At 48.9% G+C, this 24,411-nt stretch overlaps 1 protein-coding gene across 1 annotated transcript in view; it reads left to right on the plus strand.

Annotated features, from left to right (window-relative positions):
• Positions 1-4,506: 4,506 nt before the first annotated feature.
• PKD1L1 (polycystin 1 like 1, transient receptor potential channel interacting) overlaps positions 4,507-24,411 on the plus strand; it is a 128,105-nt gene continuing 108,200 nt past the window's right edge. The window contains exons 1-7 of the mRNA XM_063087766.1: positions 4,507-4,550; positions 11,367-11,482; positions 14,771-14,895; positions 18,713-18,798; positions 22,574-22,695; positions 22,853-22,905; positions 23,962-24,158. Of these exons, the coding sequence (XP_062943836.1) occupies positions 4,507-4,550; positions 11,367-11,482; positions 14,771-14,895; positions 18,713-18,798; positions 22,574-22,695; positions 22,853-22,905; positions 23,962-24,158 (743 nt within the window). The remainder of the gene's footprint in view (positions 4,551-11,366; positions 11,483-14,770; positions 14,896-18,712; positions 18,799-22,573; positions 22,696-22,852; positions 22,906-23,961; positions 24,159-24,411) is intronic.

The raw sequence follows: 24,411 nt of genomic DNA on the forward strand, positions 1-24,411 counted from the left end.
CTCATGTTTGGTACTGTTCTCTGTTCCTGTCTCTCACGGTTTACAGGTAAACCCTGCTGAGGAGGCAGAGGACATCAGGAGCCCTTGTAAGAGAGAGATACCGACGTTTGGGGGCTTACCTGTCCTAAGTGACATGGGAGGCCTCCCTTCACACTGGACAGGGCTGAATAACAGGAGAAGTGGTGATGGCTCCAAGTTAGCTCTGTGGGGGTGGAGGGACCCGGGAGCACTTGTCCTGAGTCTGCCTTTGCTTATTCTCACATTATATGATCTAGGTGCACATCAGTAGCAGTGGGTTCTCAAGATGACTTTTTCCATACTTTATGATAGACCAGTTGTCCATATCAAATAATATTTTTACTCAGTGTGGGGAAACCACTCCAGATAAAAGGACAAAGGAAGGAAGCCAGGCTGGTGGGTGGGGTGAGCACAGGGAGCGTGATGACACAGATGATTATGCACTACTCAGAGATACAGTATGTGCTTCAGAGCCTAATAAATCCCCCTATGGAATGTGTGTTGTGCTTTTCCTAACAATTGCATTGGAACAAGGTAAATGCAAAAGTGGTTATGTTACTTTTCTGCTCAAAATGTGTTTTTGAGAGGGAAAAATCAAAGTGATCACCAAACCCTGTAGTGCTGAGGGATGATTCCCACTGTGATCTTCTTATCCCTTCAGTAGGATTGCTGCATGTGACTTTAAAGTGAGAGAGAGAACAACAAGGGAATGCATGTCTTCCCCTACTCTCCAAGTGGCCAAAGGGCTTTTGGGGGCAGTCTGTCAGGGTGTTTGAATATTGATCTATGGATATTTAATTTTCTTCTGAAGCTAATGGGAAGCATGGAAGATTATAGAAGTGATAGTCATCATAATTCAACAATTACTTATGATTTGTATAAGACAAAGTTCCTATTTTAGCCCCATGGGTAGCAAAACTGTGTTTTCTCTAACTTGACAGTGACTTTAAAAGTGTCCAATGATGTCCATCCATGACAGATTACAGGGTACTTCACAAAGTCATGATGTTTTAATGACTATATTTACTTTAGTGGAGATACTATTGAGTCTCACAGATGATTTATAAGTTTTCTCCGGCAAATTAACACCATTTAGGACTCGCTCCTCTTAGAGGAAACAGTCCAGGGGCATGGTGGGGGATGGTGGGATAAGACCCCAAAACTCTTCTGGGCAGGAGATTTGTTTCTCAGGGGGCACTTGCGATTGGTTGATTGTCCCAATTGGCTGATTGGCTGATTGAGGGGGAGGGGCAAGGCTCACTGCTCCTGCCCACCACGGGCCAGGGAGGCCAGTCCCTGTTGCCTCAGGGCCCATTTGTGGACCTTCTGTCGTCACCTGTGCTGTTTGCCCAAAGCCAACCTGTGATTTGGAGGCTGAGCAGGAGGCCCCATGGGAGCAAGATGTTTGGGACTGGGGTGGAGGGTGCTTATCAGAGCCTTGCCCCTGCTCTCCTTGGTGCAGCCCACCCCATGGATCAGCTCCAAGAAGGGTGAGTTTGACATTCTACCAAGATCTTAGCAATTTCCCTTTTTTTTTGCCACAATTTAATTAATTACCAGAATTTGCCCAAGCACCCTGTGTTTGATGCTCTGTGTGTGGGTGGGATGGGTGGGGTGCTGTAAAAATTCAGAGTATCTAAAGGTAGACAGTGAGCAGACATCCATAAGGTGCCTCTAGGAACGGAAGGGAAATGACAGTGACTGGCAGTTTTGCCATCTAAGAAGAGGCATGTCAGCAGGTGTGATTGTGCCTGCAATGGGAAGGTCAAGCAGTGCTGGCCCACCAGGTCCTGCCCCAGGAAGCTCCATTTGGAGGTGAGAACGTGCACATCAGGAGGTGATCAGAATTGGGCTTGCTCTGAGACCTGAGAAACTCAGGATAAATCTCATTCTGGAGTTATTTTTCCCTATATATTTTGTGTATACACCTATCTGAATTGCAAATATAACACTCCTCTAAATCCAAAACCTAATATCAAATGCCATCTGCTGTGTCAGAAAATAAGGGATCTGTGGGAGAGCATTTCCTCAGGTCTCCAGGAAGAACTCCACCCTGTCCAAACAGCAGCTCTCTTTTTGCCTTTTTTTTTTTTTTTTTTTACACCGAATTGTGTAAACAGCTGTGTTTGCCTTTTTGCTTTGGCTGTTCAAACTCTTCAGGCAATGTTTCTCATGTATCCATTTTTCTTTCTGAGCTATGTACATCTTAAGCACCTTAAATCTCTTGTGGAGTGAGGTGGGGCTTTATTAAATCAACTATTACCCAGGGAGCAGAGGCAAAGCTGAGAGCTAAAGCTGAAATGCAGAATTTGTGGTTTAGAAATTTTTTCTAAGGAGGTGGCTTTTGTTCAAAACTTAAGGAAGACAAAGGGGAGGTGGAAAGCTGTATTCCATTCTTAGACTTCTAGAAGGTTCTCCCAGGGCTCCTTCCAGATTAGGGGAAAATGGGTCTGTCCTTGCACACTGATTTTATACAGAGAAACTGTTTCTTTTCTTGTCACTTTTCTTCCTTTATCAAGGTCAGAGGCCAGGTAGGATCCTGGCTGAGCCTTTGATGGTTCCTAAATGAGGAGCTTAGATGGTGATTACTTAAAAGGGGCCATTTTTAGAAGCCATTTAGCTCATTTTAATCAGAATATTTGTAAGTAGTTTTTAAAACTCCATGTTTTAAAATTTCCAGTGTGCTTGATCGCGTCCGAGTCTCCCCTAAATGGGCACATCCCTCTGTCCTCAAAAGGGACACAGTGAGTTTGGCTCCTTGTATGAAGTGCACAGCAGCCCCTGAGTCACAGGAATTGGACCTGAGGGTGAGGACACAATGTGGGCCTGGAAGGAGAGGTGAGGTTGCCCAGCCCCGTGTGGCCTCCAGGACAGTCTGCAGTGATGGCAGTGGCATGTGTTACAGCTACTGAGCCCCTGAGATGTGGCTGATGACTGAGAAGCTAATTGTTGGTTTTATTTCATTTTCATTCATTTACGTTCTAGTGGCTGTGAGTGGCTATGTGTCCCATGTTGTGTGGTGCTGGCACTTCTCTTCCCTCAGTCACGTCACTTTCTTTGCTTATCATTTCCTGGCACCTTTGGTGAGCACTGCTGGCTTCATGAACTTTAAATTTAGGCCATTGTTAGTATGTCCAGCCCCACAGGGAGGGAAAAAGCAACGGAGCAAGGTCGGGGTGTCTGGGGTGTCTGGGGCGTCCATCTCTGATGGGGTGTGGATGCAGGTGTGGGTGTGAGCCCAGCAGGCAGGTGTCTTCACCCCTTGGACTCTACTTTGGATGTGAGGTTTTAGATTTGACAGGAAGGTGTCAGAACAACTGCAGTGGCTCTAGAGAGGGGATTTCGTTTGCCTGCAAATTGCAATTTGCAATCGGTCCTTTCCTTGAGCACACACGAATTTAGAAGCATGTCACTGATAACATGAAAGTACACATTTTCCCCAAATCTCTGAGATTTATCCCAAACAAGCACAGTGGGGAGAAAACCAGAGGTGCTGACAGGGCTCTGTGAGGACACTGGAGGCAGCTGTCAGCCCCAGGAAGTTACAGAGCCCTGTTAAATCAAGAGTATACTCCTGTAAGCCCTGTGGGGCTCCCAGGCTGTTGACTCACCAGTCTGTCTGTAGAGCTGCAGCAAAGTTCCAGAAAACACAGGATCCAGACAAATTTGCCCAAGGCCGAACCCCCGCAGGCTCTTTCATCCTGCTCCCAGGGTTCCTTCCCAGTTCCCATTTGAGAAGGAGCTTGTGCCCAAAATGTTCCCGCTCTTCTTGGTGTCATGCCTTTCTCCAGTTAAATACGAAGTCACAAACGATCCTAGAGTAGAGAGAAAAATTATTGAGATTTCTTAGTAAAATACAAAATAAAACTAAGTTTTGTAAAGTCTCTATGAAGGTTAAAATGATGTAAAGAACTAAGAGAAATAGTAAGTGCTTTGGAGAGAAATGAGAGAATGTTTCATAACAGAGAGGACTCAGTCTGAACTTTGAACTGCAGAGGAGGAAAGGGGCAGAGGGGGCAGAGCCCAGCGCATTCCTGGGGTCCCCCAGGAGAGGCTGGGGGTGTAGCGAGAAGGCCCAGCAAGCCTAGAATGCTGCCCACTGGATTCCTTATGAACACTCTTCTGGAAGGCGTCCTACTCCCTGATGTAACTGTGGACAGTTGTAGCTTTTTTTTTTCGGGCTTTTCTCAGGTGATTGTAATCCCTCCCTTGAGCAATGATCTATTTCAGGCAGCCACAAAGATCCTGACCTAAAGCACTTCAAAACAAGAAACTTGTCTGAAAGTGTTGGGAAGACAAAAGCTGTTTCTGATTAGGAACATATTATTGGAGTTTTTTTTCCTCCGTGTATGATCTGTGTCCTGACACGTGCTGTAAAGCGCAGAAGTTGGAAACATGAATTAAGCTGCTGCATTTCATTGTCTCCCGGGGGCTGCAGGAGGAAGCTGGGCTGCTGGCTGCAGCAGCTGTGACCCACTGATGCAGAGCATGGCTGACGTGGCGGCCAAAGGCACTTCTGATGACCAGGAAAGGTAAGCTGGTGCTGTTCTCAGGGATTTGGTAAGCTAGAGTTCAAAGTATGCATTTCAAAAATTTTTCTTTCAAAAGAAGTATTCCACTTTGATTTTGGTGGAGAAAAAAACAGGGATGATTTTTAAGGAGCTGCCTGCAGAACTAAGTTTTAACGCGACTGCTCTGTCATAGTGTGGCTGGCCTAAGACGTAGCAAAGTCTAACCCCAAAACAGACACTTTTATGTTACTATAGGCAAATCGTGAAACCTCTTCTACCTCTCCACCACAGGAGAGTCTGGGTTCTGGTGTGACGAGCTCTTAAGGTCATTCCTGGAAAAGCTGTCAGGACGTGCCAGCTTTTCTGGTGGGGAATGAGGGCTGTTCCTTTATGGCCACGACCTGCCACTGCAGGGTGCAGTTGGCCTGGCGGGGTCCGCTTGGAGACTGGACTCTGGGCTGAGAATGGGTTTTTTCCTGAACGCTTTTGAGAGACCTTCTCTGAGCATCTGCATTCATCTCTGAGAAGTGCTGGTCGCTCTTTTGCAAGCCAGGGATGCCTCCGAGTTCCCAGGGCTGCCTGCTGCAGTGGAAGGAGTTAAGCTGTCTGCTCCTCTGTGGAGTCCCTTGTGTGGGGCCCAGGAGGAACCCAGCATTAGCAAGCGTCACAAGGGACTGGACCCCTTGCCCACACTCTGCGGATGCCAGTGTTGTGTTGAGGCCGTGTGACACATCAGCTCTGCTGGCGGTGTGACAAGGCCCCAGGCCAGCCAGGTGACCTGCCCCCACAGGGTCCCTTGCTGTCTCCTGGCCTGGCATGAGGATTGCCTGTGGCTGCAGTGCTCGGCCAGTTGGGTGCCCAGCTGCCGTGAACATGAGTCAGACTGCGGGCCTGAACACACCCCCACGCCCCGGCCAGGGACCTGGGCAGGTCACTTCACCTCCTCACCCCTGGTTTCTCATCCCGAAAATCTGAGTGTGCCAGTTGTCACATCTGTAAGCTCCATTGGTGGTTATACAGATGGAATGAAACAATATCTGTAATGAACCTGAGCTGCCAGTCTTTCTGCATCTTAGCTGTGTATCGTCACCATTTTATAGAAGAGACTAAAAGCAAACCACGTGCAGAGTCTTGGGCTGCGCAGGCTGCTGGGGTGGCCACGGTTGTGCTTGGAAGTTTCTTTGCCTCCACCACTGCTGCCAAGGATTGGCCGATTTTGGCTACAGACTTTTTTCCTTTTATTTTTTTAATATTATCTCATTTTTTAAAATTCCAAATTCCCTTGCTCCTGCCAACTCCTAAAGCTGTGGTGCCAGCACCATTTGACATCCACTGTTCTCAGTCGGGGAACTGCAAGGAATTATCCCTTTGTCCTTAGGAAAGAAGAGAAAAGAGAAGTTGAGGAGGGGAGCTGTTGAGTTGGTTTTTTCCTCCTATGTATTTCTTTATCTTGTACTTGTACACCAGATAGTCTGTGCATGCATTAGCCATTGTAATTGCTATCAAGACCTCATTTCTAAAGTGGTGGCCTTTTGGATCTCCTGGGTTACATAAAGCACACAGTGGCTGGTCTCGATTGCAGCAGTAGAAGAGGTTTGCTTGGCTCTTCTGTGCCCACCATGTCATGGGATTAGACCTGAAGTGTATGTGTGATGTGTGTGGGGTGTGTGTGGCTGTGTGTGGTGTGTTTATCTGGGGGGTGTGGGGTGTGTGTGTGTGTGGGGCGTGTGTGGTGCTTGGTGTGTGATATGTGTGTGGTGTGTGCGTGGGATGTGTGGTGTGTATGCGTGGGGTGTGTGTGTGTGTGTGTGGTGGGTGGTATGTGATATGTGTGTGGTATGGGGTATGTGCGTGGGGTGTGTGGTGGGGTGTGTGTGTGGGGTGTGTGGTGTGTATGTGGTAGGTGTGTGTGTGGGGTGTGTGCTGTGTGTGGGTGTGTATGTGGTAGGTGGTGTGTTATGTGTGTATGTGTGGGGTAGGTATGGCAGGTGTGTGTGTGGTGGGTAAGGTGTGTGGGGTGTGTGTGTTGGGTGGTATGTGATGTGTGTGTGTGTTGGGTGGTATGTGATGTGTGTGTGTGGTGTGTGTTGGGTGTGTTGTGGGTGTGTGGTGTATGCGATGTGTGTGGTGTATATGATGTGTGTTGTGTGCGATGTGTGGTGTGTGTATGTGTTAGGTGGTGTGTTATGTGTGTACGTGTGGGGTATGTATGAGGGTGTGTGTGATGTGTGTTTGTGGGGTGTGTGTGTGGTGTGTGTGGATGTGTTGTGGGTGTGGGGTGTGTGGGGTGTGATGTGTAGTATGTGTGTGTGTGTGTATGTGTGGTGTGTGTGTGGTGGGTGGTATGTGGGCTGTGTGGTGTGTGTCTGGTATATCTGGTGTGTGGTGTGTATGTGGAGTGTCTGTGGTGTGTGATGTGTGTGGCATGTGTGTGGTGGGCAGTATATGGTGTGTGTGGGCTGTGATGTGTGTGGTATGTGTGTGTGATGTGTGCATGGTATGTGGGGTGTGTGGTTTGTGCGTGTTGTGTGTGTGTGATATTTGTGAGTTGTGTGTGATGTGTGTGTGGGGTGTGTTGTAGGTGGTGTGGTGTGTATGGTGTCTGGGGTGTGTGGTATGTGTGTGGGGTGCGTGGGGTGTGTGGTGTGTTTGTGTGTGATTTTTCATCTCCCAGTTCCATCTTCTTCCACCGCATGAACACCATGATCCATTTACTGCCCCAGTGGTTTATATTTACATCGCTTCGTCTCTAAAGCTGACACCGATACACAAACGTAGCAGTGTCCTTTGAGGATCTGGCAATACCTGAGTCTCACCTTAGGGGCTGTGACAGAGGGGGGTTGGAATCCTCAGGGACCTTGCTAAGCAGATAGCCATTTCTTTTGTTTCCACTTGAGGACCTGATGTCAGAGCCCAGCTTTGGACACCGAGAAAGACCCTAATTTCCCTGCTTACCTGCCTAGTTCATTTTAAATCAGTCTGATTGTGAGGTCTCTGCAGCTTCTGCCTTGTCAGCGTTGACCTTGTTGATGTCAATCAGCAAACAGGTTGTCCCTGACACCCAACTTTTGATGAAGCGAGTGGCCTGCTCCTGGTGTGCTGAGCGGGGCCGTGCTGGCCCAACCCTCCCTGGCAACCCCTGCCCTTAGACCAGAGGGAGCGCCAGGACTGTCTTAGGCATGTCAGGGGCCTTGCAGGGAGGAGGAGTTGGCAGCTGCCCTCCCCGCCCAGAGGTGAGGCCACTTCCCAAGGCTGGAGGCCAGCACTGCGTGGGTTGGTCACGGCAGGGACTATCTGCTCCTTGCATTGGCTTAAATGCTCTCATCCTCCACGATGCTCAGAAACACTCACTCTTAAGCGACTTTAAGGGATCTGTAGTGAAATTAAAACAAATGGCTCACCTTGCTCCCCGAGCTTGAAGACACCTTCAAGCTGGTATTTGAGATGCCTGCCAGCACCAGCCTTCCCCACACTCGGCCATTAGTTAAGAGAAAATGGTGCTAGATCCTGGGGACCAGAATCCCCCTCATTGACACCAGGAGAGAGAATCTCCCTTGTGTTTAAATGATCTTTCACTCCTCCCCGCCCCATTTTGTTATTTGGAAAGATTTTTAAAATCACAGGGAGAAATATCTCCATGGTGCTGTCCTCTGCGTCTCTGCCAGGGTGCGAGTCCTCACCTGGTGTGACTCTACTGAGGATGTGAGTCTCACTTCTCACCTGCAGAGGGCAGGAATATGCCAGTAACCACGGCCGGTGTTTGCTCTGCGTGGCATCTGGAAGTCCTCATGATGGGGTGTCTGGAGGGTCTGGGAGCTTGGTGGCTGCTAGGGTTACCTAACCTTGTGCGGCCCAGAGTAGGCAGCTGTCCCTCAGCTGTGGGACCACACATAGGATAAGGTTAGGTTGGTCTTTTCCTGTTTCACTTGCCCTCCAATCATTGCAGAAACCCTTTAAATTTTGCAGTATGATGTGCAACTTCCTAACGTCCAGTGCTCTATTTTTTCATTGCTCATTTCTCCGGCCATTGGAAGACAGATGTAGTTAAGGATAGACAAGATAATCTTTGGAAGATTCAGTAGTTTAACAGAGGTCTTTGACCTAGACCGTCTTCATCTTCAGAATGTAGCCTCGCACCACCCTCCTGTCCCATTTTCCCACCAACTTCCTTCCTTCCTTCGCTGGCCCGTATGGGGAACCCAACCCTTGACCTTGGTGTTCTGTGCTCTAATCTATAACCAGCTAGCCCACCTCCCTTTAAGTACTGTTCTCTTCTGCTCTCTGGTGGCAGCTTCTTGGTTATTGCATCAGGAACCGGTCTTGTAAAGACTGGTGGAACTACCTACAGTTTTATTTTTGTTTAAATTAAAATATATATCCTCTAGATTTCGTAGACAGCCAAGAGAGGTAAAAAAAAAAAAAAGAAAAAATACTACAGAGCTGACCCTTAACGGTTGCTGAGCACCCAGCACAGGGTGGCCCTTTCTGGAGTGACAGTCCTGGCAGTACCCCATGCAGTAGGCTCCTGTCATTCCCATCCTACAGAGAAGAAGGTGATCTGCGTGCAGAGAGGTGAAGTCATTGTCTCTGGCTAGGACAAGGCAGATGCAGGGCCCACCCTTCATCTCAGGCACAGCAGCCACATGGAGCTGGGAGGTGGGAGATGGTTTCTGTCCCCTGTCAGCAGCCCTGTTCTGCAGCTGGGAGCCAGCGTGGACATGAAGTCTAAATCACACTATCACTTTCTGGCTGAGTCAAGACCAGAACCCAGGAAACTTGTGTATTAGTTCAGGGCTATTTCACTTGCTGGACACAGGTGTTTCTGAGGTGTTGACTAGGTGCCAGACCCAGAGATTCCAGGCCCCAAGGAGCCATACCCTGGAGGGGAGTGGCCAGGGGCCAGATGATGACCACCAGCTGCTGGGCAGGAGAGCAGCAGAGGCCTGTCAGGGCCTAGGAAGTCCAGAGGGAAAGTCACCCCTCTGTGCCAAGGCACAGAGCTCTTGGGGCTGACTTGGAGCTGCAGCTTGAACTCTGGAGCCCCCTGTAGGAAGCCCTAGGGGAAGGTGCCAGAGAATTGGCATCGGCTTTGGGTGTATTCAGAACTGGTTTAAACATTGGCTTTGCCACTTACTGGTGGTGCGAGCTTTGCCATTTTATCTCGATTTCCTGGGCTTCCACAAGCCCATCTTAAAAATGATTGCACTTACCCTCAGATTTTTTTTAAATTTTAAGTTTAAAAAATTTTTTATTAGTATATTCATTGTTACACATATTTACTTTTTATGCCCCTTGTCCAATCTCTCCCTTCTCCCTTCATACCCTTCTGCTTGTCTCCTCCCCCTCCTTCCTCTAATAACCATAGATTTGTTCTCTCCATCTGATAGATTAACTGTTCCTCTGCTGGTTTGTTGCCTAGATGATCTGTCCAGTACTGAGACAGGTATGGTCAAGACCTCCCCTATTACCATAAAGCAGATACTTCTTCTGTTACTATGGAGTGTGCTTTGTGGAGAGAGAGAGGACGTCTTTTTTTTTTTTTTTTTTTAGGTCTCCACTGGTGCCTCTCCTTGTGTCAATGCAGTTGAGAGTCTGGCGTGCCATCTGCACGGTGGCTGTGACTGCCGCTGTAGAGACTAGTCGCTCTTGTGGCAGCCGTGGCGATTGCAGTGGCTGTGGTGGGCTACCTGTGTGAAAATGGTGTTTTTGGTTTTTAAAAATTAATTAATTAATTAATTTTTATTGTAAAAATTGATTGCACATCAACTTTGGGCTATAGAGTTGACATCAGTACTCTTGTGCAATATGTGATGCTCTCATCAGAATAATTATCACATTCAGTCATATATACTATGATTCCTATTCATGGCCCTTTACCCATTCCTCCCTTCCCTATCCCTTCCTGCTTCTAGTAACCTCAGTTGTCCTTTTGAAGGTTCAATGTATTATTGTGAATGTTGTATCTTTTTTCCTTCTTTTGTTTATATGTTTATTATTTTAGTTCCCACTTATGCGTGAGAACTTATGGTATTTCTTTGTGCCTGGTTATTTCACTTAGTATGATTTTCTCTAAGTTCATCCATGTTGCTGCGAATGGCAGGATTTCATTATTTTATATTGCTGAGTAATATTCCATTGTGTGTATGTACCACATTTTCCTTATCCAGTGGTCTGGTGATGGACATTTAGGTTGGTTCCAGCTCTTGGCTATTGTGAATAGAGCTGCAATAAACATGGGGGTGCAGGTATCCCTTTGACATGATGATTTCCATTCCTTTGGGTATATTCCCAGCAGTGGGATTGCTGGATTGATGGCAGTTCCATCTGAAGTTGTTAGCCTCAGATTTGTTGTGGAGATTAAATGGGAAGGAAGTCACTGTGTGGTGTGTCTGTCATGTGCTCCATTCACACAACTGTTGGTTCCACGCTGTTCCTTTCTGCAGCAGGCCAAGTCCACGCAGGGCTGGAAGAGCACGGTCGGCGGTGCAGGGGGTCAGGCTGAGGTGGGCAGAAGAGCAGGGAGGCAAGGAGGGGCGGGAGCAGCCCTGGGGGCCAGGGTTCCAAGGCCTGGGGAGCAGGAGAGATGGGGGCAGTTCTGAGGCCACTGCAGGAGTGAGATGGGAACTAAATTTCAGGTGACCTTCCAAAACAGTCCCGAATTTGGAAAACACAACGTGAAAAACCACTGGAGCAACTCGCTTTTCGTGGGTACGGCAACCAGTCGTGGGCTTCATTAGTTTGTGACGGAAATGTGGATATGGATGGCTGAGCGGTCACAGGATGGCTGCGGCTAAACGACTATACTTAATTTCATTTTCACCATTACCTCACCCTTAGGTGTCTCCAGTCTACTTGCTCCCTTTCCTTTCCCGGCGAGATGCCTGTGAGCACTGAGGACAGCAGGGGACTTCCTGTCTGCAGCTGCAGCCCTCCCCTCAGCAGAGTGCGCGGGGGTAAGGTCTCGGGATGGGGTGCCGGGTCCCATTCACGGCCCAGCGTGTCTTCCCCACCCCACCTATAGGGAGGCCCCGGATCACATGGATTACACGGTTCTCCAGCTGACGAGATAGAGAAGAAAAGAGGCCAAGCCGTTTGCCCAGAGGTGCTCCCTGCCGGGTGGCAGCCTTGGGATCTGGAGCCCCTGTCTGAACCCAAAGCCTGTGGGCTCACCTTCTTCCACTGGGGGTTCCTCCTCCCCTGAGGGTTTATAAACACAGGTTGCTGGTGTAAGGGCCTCAAAACTGCATCTCCATCCTCTTAGGGGCCCAGCTGGGCCACAAATTAAGTGATCGTAAAGTAGATTAATAGCGGAAGAGCATACACATTTATTTAATATAGGTGTCATGTGGCATGGGAACCCTCAAAGGAAATGAAGACCCAGAGAGCAGTCAGAGTCAGTACTTTTTTAATGAATTGGACAAAGACTGGTAAGCTGGGAGACTGTGGCGAGACAAAGGGGTGGGGCTGGAGTGTTTCATTGGGTAGAGAAGTGACTAGGAAGATAAACGTTAATTTCACAGGGTTTGTTTGTACAGAATTCTCTTGGCCTCAACTTCCCATCCTTGATAAAAATGTTGATTTTTTTATTTTCTTAGTATAGAGAGGACAGCTCTCACATCAGATTTTATCTTCTGCTTTTAAGAAACAGAGTGAAAGAGTGATCTTCATGCCCCTGCTGTTTTTCAGGTCCCTTTAACTCAAATAGTCAATATGCCAGGGTGGTATATTGTTAACTCCTGCACTGGGGCCCACCCCAGACCTTCCCCTTTAGGAGGTCTGGGGTAGGTCTGCTGGGGTCTGGGGTCCACACTTTGAGAACCATGGAGTCTATGATAGGGCCTCCCGGGCCCGAGTCAGGGGGATGCTTCGGTTACAGGAGGCAGCTCCATGGCCTCAGGTGTGGGGGGTTTCTTCCTCCTTAACACAGAGAATATTTCCATTATTAACTTAAAAAAAAAAAAAACCCTAAATAGTTGCCTGAAACTTAATTGCCAGTATTCCCTGAAGTTGAAGGAATTTACAAGTTCTAGACTGTATTTTTTGGTATTAGACATTTTGTTGCTTATGACAGAATACCTGAAACTGGGTAATTTATGAAAACATGTATTTCTTACAGTTTTGGAGGCTGGGAAGTCCCAGGTCCTAGGGGTACATCTGGGGAGGGCCCTGTTCTTGGGGGTCCGCTCTGCAGAGTCCGTAGCGACACAGGATATTGCATGGCAAGCATAGCAAGGGCTCGTATTAACGTGCTCACGGGCTCTCCTTATGAAGCCACGAGTGCACACCTTGATAATCCATCAGACCGTTAGCCTGTTGCTCCGTGAGTAGGTTAGTCCATTCTTGAGGGCACACTCCTCATGGTCCAATCACCTCTTAAAGGCCCACCTTTCCACAGTGCCCTAATCTGAGTTCCCAGCCTCTAACACTGTACAACAGGGGTCAAACTTCAGTGAGTTTTGGGGGGACATTCAATGCACAGTATCTATTTAGACTATGCATTTGGTAGATCTGAGGAGCTTTAAAAAGACTGACTTTTAAATTTATGAAGAAAAAAATTTTTTAATTTAAAATTTTTTAGACTGATTTAAATGGAGTGGGGAGCTGGCATCGGTATTGAAACAATCCAAAACCAGCTCTTTTGGGATTCGTATGTGAAGATCGTCTGGAATTAGTTTCATTCATTCGTTTGTCTTTTAGCAATTTATTTGCACATAATATTGTGATTTTGTGTATTTTTATGATTTTTTTAAAATGTAATTTTTCCTGTTCAGGGACACGTCAGCTTATTTTAGGAGGTCAGACTTTTTCTTCAGATAATTCAAGCAGAGCAACTTTGATGACCAATTGGTTTCAGAGAAGCCTAAGTCACTTTACTCTTCTAGCTCTTTCCAAAATATTTTCTAAGTATTCCTTTCTCATGGATATATCCAGTTTGGGAAATTATTTCATACCCAAGTTGACATAATCAGCTCATGGTTGGCAGCTCAGTGACACTCATTATATGTTTAAGAAACCCTCAGGATCACGGCCTTCGATATTTTTCTTTAGCTTTTATCATCATGAGATATTAATACACTGGACTCTTGATAGTGAGTAGCAGTGTTGACACAAATGTTTATTTAAATGGATTCAATATGTTCTAGAAAGTTGAGAGTGTCCTGGAAAACTACAGGGAGATTGATACCCTGCATTACCGCTGGACAGCGGGGCGGGGGTGGGGAGGATTAAGTGATACTTGAAGCCATGTCCCTCAGTTGGGAGGGCCCAGTCCTCTCCTGGTGCAGCTCGAAAACCTCCAGTGTCCCTAACATGAGTGAAGCTGGTCCAAATAAAAGACTGGCATTAAAGGCGTTCAGACAGAAACGGGTCCCTTACAGGGGCTGGGTCAGACAGGAAAGCAGCACAGCACAACTGTCCCCTCCCACCCACATCCCACCCCCACCCGTCCTGCTTGGGGACCAGGGGCCCTCCATGAGGGATGCTGGGGTGGAGGCTGCCTCAGGGGCAGCTCTTGGACCAAAGGCAGCCACCTGGCTTCTTGTTCAGGGTGGCTCCATGCAGGGACAGGTCCAGCAAAAATGTTTCCTTTAACTTTCATCACAGATATTTCCAAACACCCACAGGAGTACAGAGAACGGCATCGCGGACAGCCTGAGTCCATCCACCCTCGGCTTCGACAGGCAGCAGCTGCGTATTGGGTGTCATCCACTCCCTGCCTGCCTTCCGGTCCTCAGAGACCGGAGGAGTGAACATCAGCCAGTCCTCCCTGTCATCACAGCCTGATTGCCAGTTTGGGGACATCTGCCTTTTAAACTCTGAGATGTCCTTATTCGTCTTTCCACTTGCACAGCAGATCACCTGCCATCCCTTTGGATTGTGGATTCATTGTCCTCTTTCCTATGCACCCCAAGTAGGGCGGGGCCCCTTACCCTTCCTTGTTTTAGGACTAGGCCGCTGGGGTGTCTCTGGAAGAGGCAGTCCTCCTCAGCGTGGGCAGTGGTTGCATTCCCTGATGTTGCCTAGTGTGTGCTTACACCTGAGACATTGTACAAAGCAAGGAAAAAGAGGGAAAAGACACAACGCTGAAGACAGCCACTGGTCAGAGGTGTCACCCAAGGATGCGCATCTTCATAGCCAGCCCGTAATGAGGCCACGGCTTTGACCTTAGGCTTCTCTGGCTCTGTTCTCTCACCTGCCCTGCACATTGAGGTCTTCAGAATTCGTTTTTTCTCTTTCTACAGAGGTCCGTGCTCATCATGTGCTTTTCGTGAGCGATGAGCTTTGTAGCTGTCACCTGTGTGCTCTGGAAGGGAAGGCACGAGATCTGGGATCGCAGCTCCTGTCCTCATCAGCTTCCTGGGAGAAGGTAGTCCTCACAGTGAGCACTTCTGTGTCTGGGGAAATTGGGCTTTTCTCCCTGAAAATAGCACATGTACACAGAGCAGCTCAGAAAGCCTCCGTATGTCAGCAGGAGTTTATCGGGTGTGGTTTCATATCACGTGTGCTTGTGACAATGAAGAAAGTATAAGTTACAAAACCTGAATTCTGTTGTGACAAACCAGAATGCAGTTCCAGAGACAAGAAGTGCAGACAGGGCTGGCCTGGCCCAGCCCAGGTGAGTGGGGGCTGCCCCTCAGCTGGGGAGCAGGCTGCCCCTCAGATTGCCACAACACAGGCCAAAGCACTGAAACCCTAGTTTTTGTTTGTTTGTTTGTTTTTTGGCAGAGGTGGGGGGGCTCTTGGAAGGCCCGTATTAACTAAGACTTGGCTACCTGGAAGTGTGAGAGTATGTTTGCGTCTTCTTATCAGGATAGCCAGCAGAGATGGGTCTAGAGGCCTGGGAAAGGGGATAGGTGCTCTCAGTGGAAGTGAGAAGCCAGGAATGCCCTAGATGTGGAGGAGAATTGTGGAGGAGTAGTCGTACATGCTGCATGTGCGGGCAGAGAATAAAAATGTCCTGGTATGACTTGCTTTTCACTGGGAATGAGCTTTGACTCCAAAGAAAGAAACACAGCCTTCCCAGAGCTGTGTATTTGCTGTTTAAATTTGAAGGAGCCAATTCTCAGGAAGTTCCCAGAACCTTCACTACTCTTGGTAAAGATTACCTTGTGGTCAGTTTCTATGTATTCCTCACAGAGGGCAGTGTTAAAATCCTTGCTCCTATCTCAGGCATAGTACACCCAACAGCATTTGTGTTGAAAATGAACTTGATCTCAATCTGCAGAGTTTGCATTTGGAAGCTTTTCTATGCTCATTTGTCACTTTGGCAAGGAAAGTTCTAAGCGGTATTTCTAGGTTCCCGAGAAAGGATGTTTAGCAAAGATGAAGGCTATGCTTAATGATCTGATTATAGGAGGCTGGGGAGAGGTGTTTTAGAGGTGAGGTGGGGTTACCTGCGTTTCTCATATCACACATGGAAGTAGCCACATGCAGTGACTTCCCAAGGTTTTCAGCACCCGCAGCCCCTGAGACATAGACCTCTTGAACGTTTGGTGCAGATCTGTGCAGAATCACCTGTGGAGCTTAGAAATCACAGAAAACAAGGAAAACAGTGCCCAGGTCCTACTCTAAAGATTCTGATAGAGTCGGTCTGGTGTGGCCCAGGGCATGGGTGCTTTAATGGCTTCTCCACCACCCGCCCCAACCCCTGGCCCCAGGTGACTCCAATGTGCAGCCACTCAGGAGCTCTGCTTTGGGCACAACTGATGCTTTGAGGGTGTGAGTCTTGTCCCAAAGGCCTGAGTCCTCATGAAATTGTGATCATGGGGCTCTGTGGTTCCTGTTGATTTTGAGACCACCCTCCACACTGCACTCTGGCTGCTGTGCTCTGTGCAGCCTCGGTGAAGCCGGTCAGCCCATGCTCAAGTGAAGGCCACATGGGGCCCTAAACCAGAGCCTGGACATACTGGGCAGTATGTTTATTGGGCATAGTTATGGGATAGAGTCCTGCAAAGTTGAGATTCTGCACTGAGTTTTTAAAATGCTTCTGCTGCAAGGGGAAAAACAGATAACTTTCTAACTTTAAGAATATCTGAAGAGTATCTTCTATTTGTGGAACTATTTATAAAGAAATTAGTTAAAAGTTCATAGTTAGTAGGTTAAATGATTTAAGGTTAATAAGCAAATTCAATTTTCTAGGCCAAATATCAAAGGAGAACATACAGTTTCTTATACCCAGGTGAATACCATAGTTGTCAAGGTTAGGGTTTGTGAAGCATACTGCTCTAGTTCAGAGGAGATCAGAGGAGTTTCTTGTAAACTAGCCCCTGGGTTTGAGGATGAGAAGACACAGAATCCAGAAAACTTCCCTAAGATGGGTCCTCGCTCCACCTGACTCCTGAGTAATACCAATGTTCTCTAAGGTAGTGACAGCAAATATTCCCTGGCCTTCCTTCTTACCTTCAGTACAAATCATCAGGGCTAGCGTAGTGTTTTCTGTTCTCAGAGTTCCTTGTTCTCTTAAAACTTGTTTCTCCCCTTGAACCTTATGGCCCCTGGTCTGAACACTTCTCCTGTGCTACCAGCCAGATCATTGGGCCTTTCAAATTCACAGGCAAGTGTCGCTGCCTTGGCTTCTGGCTTAACGTCCTCAGGAAATGGCCAGGGTCCACCCTGGTCCTGCCCTGCAAGGCTGTAGTGAAGTCCCCTGTTCTTGTGCAGAAGAGGGTGCATGCTGGGTGTGTGCACCTGGGCGTGAGCTGGCATCCCTCAGCATTTCCCCAGAGGGGCACTGTCTGGGGACGCGGCTTCGTGTGTGTGGGAAATGAGTCTTGAGCAGGCTGAACATTCCCTCCCCTTCCTCCTGAGCCATGGGTGGCTGCCTGCTGCTGTCCCAGCACCACAGGCACTGAGGTTTGGTGACAAGGAGAGCTGCGTGGGTGAATGCAGAGGTCAATAAAAGCTTCCTGGCCGTGATAGGCTCCAGGTGCTCCGTCTGCCCACCAGGGCCCCCTCCCCACCTAAGCTCTTAGTTCATTCAGGCCAAGCCCTTGGTGTTGTTCTGTGTTTGTCCTTAGGTTTTCTGTCTGTTCTGGCTTCAAAGGAGTCCACCCCTCCGCCTCCCTGGCCACAGTTGAGTGCCTGTCCTCATCACATCTGAGCGGGTCCCCTGATTTCACCCTTGCCTCCCAGACTCTTTTCAATAAATACTGCAGCCATTCTTGTGCTTCCAAAATTCAGGTCAGATTGTGTAGCCCCAGGTCCCCACTCTGACCCTTGTTACCATAAAAGGGCTCACTGTCTGATGTGCACAGAAGCCAATGCTGTGGCACCAGTTTTGAGAAAAGAAAGGCTTTATTTTGTGAGGTTGACGGCAAGGAGACGGGAGGCAAGGCGCCCTCAGATCTGTCTCCTCCGCTCAGGGGCTGTGCAGGCTTTAAGGGGTATTAGGCAAACCCGATCGTCTAGCTCCAAGTCAGGCCATCTGTGGTGATGCTGGATCTTCCTCCCCGAGGGACCTCTCCCTTCCAAAAGGGCTCCGGTGTTTCAACTTTTGACGTTTGAGTTCCACAGATGGAAGTTTTTTGGTTCCTGTGGTGCTCAAGGTCATCTGGAGGGCAAGGTCTTTGTGTCTGCTCAGTTTATATTATGAAAGACAACTCGTAAAACAGCTTGAGATAGGGAAAATAATGCAGTTCAACTAATTTTAGGTAGTTTCAACCTGGGCTCTCTTAACTCTGAGGTCACCTCCTGTGCTCTCTTTGTGCCCACGTGTCCCTGCAGCCCCACAGGCCTCTCTGACGCTCTTCCAACAAGGCAGGCAGAAACATCTTGTCAGAGACCCTACCCTGCTGGGCCAGATGCCTTGGGCTCTGTCCTCTGCACAGCTCCACATTCCTCTTCCTCCAGCTCTGCTCAATGTCATCGATGCAGAGCGTTCTTCCCTGTCCCCAGCCCACCCAGCTCTAATCCTTCACCTCCATTTTTCTTCCAGCAGCATGACTACCAACAGGATCATCGCACATCTGCATGTTCATTTTCTGGCCTCTTCTGGGAACATGCGAGCTCTGTGATATCACAGCTAGTTGTTTTCTTCGCTGCTGCTTCTCTAAGAGTCCAGGACAAGGCCTGGCACATAGCAGGGATCAACTGCCATTTTGTGAATAAAATAATGTTACTTTCCCGAATGTCCTGGATTTTTATAAGCAGCTGTAACATTATTTTATTTTATTTTTTTCTTACAGAACATTTTGAAAACAAATAGTAAAGCACTGTTAAGTGTCAATGGGAAAACACAAGCCCCTCCGGACTGGGATAATAGTACTGACAGGTATGTCAATGAACCACGGCCAGATCATGCTTTTCTAAACATGCAAATGACATGAGACTTATGAAGTGCTCAGATGTCAGAGTCAAGGCTTGTTTCTCCACAGGCCAGGGGTTAGTTAGAAAATGCAGCTCTTAACATGGCGGAAAAAGAATGGAATTTGGAAGGTAATTTGCAGGATCAGACCAGGTAGAATGACAAAGTTCACTCCAAATGTTGGGAGACATTCGAGGTGGTGCCATCCCAGAACCATCTCCAACACTATTGTAAACTCTGGGAATGATCGCAGTGAGCCTTAGCTGGGTACAAGTGTGAGATGCAGTGATGATTGGCTGTTTCATGGGTCTGTGGCACCTAGACTTTAAAGCAATAGCATTAGGTGAAACGTGAGGGCATTATGCTTTGTGAAATAAGGCAGTCACAGAAAGACAAATACTGCGCGATTCTACTTACACGAGGTACTGGAGCAGCCACATTCATAGACAGAAAGTAGAATGGGGGTGCCAGGGCTGGGGGGGGGGGTAATGGGGAGTTTTTTAATGGGTACAGAGTTTCAGTTTTGCAGGATGAAAAGGTCCTGGAGCTCTGTTGCACAACAATGTGAATATACTTAACACCACTGAACTGTGTGCTTAAAAACAGTTAGGATGGTAAATTTAAAATTACTGTTTTATAAAAGCATTAGGCAATCAAAAATTTATAGTAAACATAAAAAGTATTTGGCTGTCTCTGGGTTTTATAATGTTATACTATTCCTGAAGTCTATGGTTTTACTCCTTCAACTAGAAATTAAACATTTAAGAATACAAAGAACAAATGTAACTTTTCTTTCTGCAAGGATAAGAAGATTGGTAAATGTAGCTGTTTCTTAGTTCTTCTTCGTTATTATTGCAGTTTCATTATTTTCACCCATGCAAGTGGTCCTTCTATGTCATTGTTCAAAGGTAGTTATGGTGATGGCCGTCAGTGTTGGCCAGAATAGTTAAGTCAATCACAGTTCTCTCTGATCAGCCTCCAACCTGTCTGGTCCTTAATCTTGATCTACTATTTACCTACAATATTGCTCCTTTTATTTGTTTGTAAAATCTCTCCTCCTTCTCCCCTCTCCACCAAATAACCCACCATCTGTTGAAGCCCACTGCATGCTAGACCATGAATTTGGGGTTCCTAAGACTAGTAAGATACAATTCCCCACCTCAGGGAACTTCAAGTCCAGCGCAGGAGATAATGATACAAAAGGTAAATGAGACTGTGCCATTATGCACCAAACTTTATGGGATTCTGTAAAGAAGCAACCAACATGTCTGAGGTGTCACAGAAGGTTGAGATTGGGCTTTAGCAGCTACATAGGAGTTTGTCAGGTGGAGCAGGGGAAAGGTATCATTCTAACAAAAAGGGACATTCCAGCAGACAGGAGAAAGCAGGTGCGTGCAGGAAGGTCGCATGTTTTGAGGGAAGCGGGTAAATCATGTAACTCTCTGCAGTGGCCACCTTTGCTAGGCTATGCTGCAGGGACAGGCGCTCCACTTCCAGCATGTGTAACAACAAAGGTTTATTTTCATGTCGGCAGCAGCTCTCATGAGGCTCTGCAACCTCTTCTTCTGGTGTCCCAGCTGCAGGAGCAGCTGGCTCAGGCCATTCTCGGGCGGAAGGAAGAGCCAGTGGCAACACTCTTGGTGGCTCCCAAGGCCTCTCCCAGGGAGAGGCCAGACCTGGTGTCGGTGGTGTGAGTGGACCACCCTCTCTGGTGAGAACTGGGAAGCAAGGAGGGCAGGAGACGCTGCAGGAAGCATGGAGCACGCGCGTTCCCGTGAGCCCCAGAGCCTACTTGGGAGTGTGGCTTCATCTCTGGCCCTCCGGCCTGGGATGGGCTTCAGTGGGGAGGGGACAGGGTCAAGTGGGTTTATTCTACATGGTGAGCACAGAGGAGGGAGAAAGCACAAGGTGTATGCATGTGCCCTTCTGTGTCCCCAGCCATCTCCCACGTGCCTCAGGTCACTGCCCTAACAGAACATAAGAACGCAGGGCACAGCCATGTGTGAGGCTGGCAGCATGTGCAGGGAGACCCAGGCCCAGGTGTAACCTGGTGTGGAGGCACTCCATTCAGCCACTGGGTGGAAATGTAGAAAAAGAAAAATCAGCAAGGACCACCAGGGAGGGAATCCCACTCTGCACGCCTGACCACGTCCGCCTGACTATTGCAGGCTTCACATCAGTCTGGGGGAGAATGGGACCCCTAGAGGTTTGTGACCCAGAGCACTGGGTGGTGGACCCACGGCTGCTGCCTTCTGGACAGTCGATTTTGCCGTGAAAAGCCTTCCTTTAATGGGAGGGATTTGTCTGTCCATCTGTACCTGCCCTGGAAGTTTCATAGCTCAGTCCCTTCACATTGTCTTGAGTGCAGCGTACATTTCAGGGCAGAGCATCCCAGTGTGAAATTCTCCCTCCCCTTGGGTTCTCCTGGGTGGATTGATGTGCCTGAGGGTTAAGAAACATTCTGTGCGGCTTGGGCAGAATGATCTTCTCCAATGTTAGGGTCAGGCAATGAAGAATTTCACAGTTTGTTTTTGAGAAATTATTTAGAGAATTAGCCAATGTGTAAGTAACTGTGTTCAGTTAAAGTGAAATCTTCAACTGGAATTAGTGTGCGCTGTGTGTCGCTGTGGGAAATGTCATTCTTGTCTCTCTGCAACAAGGCCGTGAATGAATGAATGCAGGGCCAGTGAATGAGTGCAGGGCTGGGGGGTCTCTCTGTGCCGGGGCTGGTCGCTGTACTTCCCACCCCTGTGCATCTGGTGCAGTCTGTCCTTGGCCCTCAGCGGCCACGAACCAGAGGCTGTGGGGTGAGCATGTGCTTCAGTACAGGGAAGGGCCGTCCTTCCTGGAGACAGGAGACCCTCTCAGCATTGAGCAGAGTGGGACTCCCAGTGGGGCTGCTCCTGTGTCCACCTCCTGAGGTCTGTGGGCAGAACCCCCCATGCCAGCCCCTCGCCCTGAGCCCTTTACACTGTAACCTGGGCAGGCACACAAGCCCTTTCCCTTTTTTATGGAGCTTGGCTAAACATTAAAAAGAACATTAAAAGAACATTACTGCATTAAGAACTAAAGAGATATAAAGGAAAAAATAGAAAGCAAAACATCAGGATGATGAATGGACTAGAAAATATGTCACATTAGGAATGGCTGAAGTAGCTCGGGATCCCCCTCCTAGAGGACAGAAGATCCAGGGGATGTGCCATGGAAAGTGCCTGGAAGTGGCTGCAGCTGATGGAGTGCACAGCATGTGCTCCCTGCACTGCGAGCCTCAGAGTTGGGGGGAGATCGTGGAGAGGAGAGGGTGGGGGATGGACACGGAGCAGAGGACAGAGAGCCCCAGGAACGGTGTCGGGTGTGCTGGGTTCCGAAGCTCATCGAGCAGGGTCCACATGTGATTGTTCACTGTCTCCCCAAGGCAGGTCTGTTCTCTGCAGAGCTCAGACATGGGGCAGGCTCTGAGAGTGAATGGCGGGTGAGGCGCTGGAATGGTGACTGTTGTGTGGATGGGGACCAAGGCACCGGCTGAGCTGTCCAAGTCTCAGAGCAGGACTCACTGCCAGAGCCTCTGACTCAAGACCTGTGACCCCTAGCTCGTCGGCACAGCCGAGCAAGCCCAGAGCCAGTGCAGTTGTGAGCATCAGGAATCCTAGTTGTCCTGGATATTTCCCATGCAGGGTTAGAACCAGTCCCTGCCATGAAACAGCCTGAGATGGAGACCCTTGGCTTCATCTGCTTGGGCCAGGGGTGGGGAGCGAGGCTGTGCTTACTGGAGCGGCCCGCAGGAAAGGGAGCCTAGAGCCGCAGCTCAGAGCACCCTGGGCCTGACTCCCTTCTGCCGGGCTCCCAAGGCAGTGGAACAGAAAGGTGACACGCTGATTGGCTCTCATTCCTGCTGGCCAGGGTCACATCCTTGTGTCCCATTCCCAAACCCTCCTTCCCTGCCAGCCTTTGAGTGTGCAGACGTCGACAAGTAATACCTGGACATGGAGCAGCCTCCACTCCCCCCTCTGTGGCCCTCTAGTCACAGCTGAGTTCCTGCTGACATTCTTGCTGTGCTGTGGGGAGAGTACCGCAGTGCGCAGGGGCCAGCCCAGGCTGCACAGGGCAGACGGAGCACATTTGAAGGAGTGTTACTCACCCATTTGGGTGAATGTCTGAAGCAGAGTCCTGAGTGGGCACAAATTTTAGGACCTGGCTTTAAATATGCCCTGCTGTCCCCTGAGACTTCTCCCTGGTGCAACTGCCGCAGCCCTTTCTGGTTTGAATTCTAACCACGTCACATCCTTGTGCGTCAGCCTGGACCGACTCCTGGGAACAGGCATCTGGTCCAGTGAGGGTCTTCCCAGCAAGGCCAGGGGGTGATCAGTCATCGTACGTGCCAAACGCGTGACTGGAACACTAATCAGCGTTCCTTTTCTTTTTGCCTTTTCCTTCTTATTCAGAACCCCCCACATGCCTTCTGTTACAATTGCCAGTGTCTGGAGCAGTGGCGGCCCCAGGTCCTGCTTAACTGGGAAAGTGGAAAGACCATCCTCTGGTCTTCTTGAGGTGGGTGCCTGACCCCCGGCAGTAAATCTCATCAGGAAGCTGCTGCTGAGAGTCTGAGGGCTCGTCTCTGTGCAGATGGCCTCAGAATTGGTCAGCAAACCATGCTTGGCCTTTCTGAGTCCTTTGGACACTGTTTGGGCAGTTTGAAGGCATAACTAAAATTTGTCACCACAATAAGGGAAAATAGAGTACACATTTTTGCTGTCTGTAGGTATCATCTCAACTGTCAACTTCAAGTTATAGACGACCATGTAAATGGCTAATTTTCTATTTTCTTAGCTGAGGGGCTAACATGAACTTCTGATAATAAGCGAACCTGAAATTCCTGGTGAAACGTGCCACTTAGTCCCAGCAGCGCCAGTTATGCATGCTCTTGGCTTGCATGCTGGAAGGTGGGAATCATCTCAATCTCAAGGTTGTGCCACTGCATGGGGCCGGTTGGTAGTCACCCAAATAACTGGGCCTGCAGCCGCGCCAGGGCTCTTTATTAAGCTGGCTCTTTGACTGTGGAGAGCACCACATGCTGGTGCCACACCAGGCCATTGGATAAGCCTCAGCTGCTGTTAAACTTTTCGGTTCCAGGGCACCTCTTCTGCAGCGGCCCCCTGTGCTTCCTCCTGTGTCGGGGGACTGCTGTGTTCCACGGGGGACATGGCCGAGGAGCTGCTTCCTGAGACTGTCACAATGGGAACCCCCACCAGAGTGGCCAGATCCACTCAGACCAGTGCCCAGCCAGCACCCCTCTGGCTGATTTCCCTGTTCCCCACTTTTCCCAGAAGGTAGGGTGCAGGTGGTATGGAGTCTCCTGGGGGCTTGCTGGCCCCACTCCCGAGTTTCTGACTCAGTGGGTCTGGGGTGGGCCATGAACTTGCATGTCTCCAAAGTCCTCAGGTAATGCAGATGCTGCTGGCTCCTGGACCCCACTTTGAGAACCAGTGCACGTGAAGCCGTGCATGAGGTTTCTCAAACCTTGCATCCATCCAGCTGGCTGCCTTCTGCCCTCCCACCCCCTGATAACTCTTCCTGGGATCC

The sequence above is a fragment of the Cynocephalus volans genome, chromosome 2, assembly GCF_027409185.1.
Source record: "Cynocephalus volans isolate mCynVol1 chromosome 2, mCynVol1.pri, whole genome shotgun sequence".
Lineage (NCBI taxonomy): Eukaryota > Metazoa > Chordata > Mammalia > Dermoptera > Cynocephalidae > Cynocephalus > Cynocephalus volans.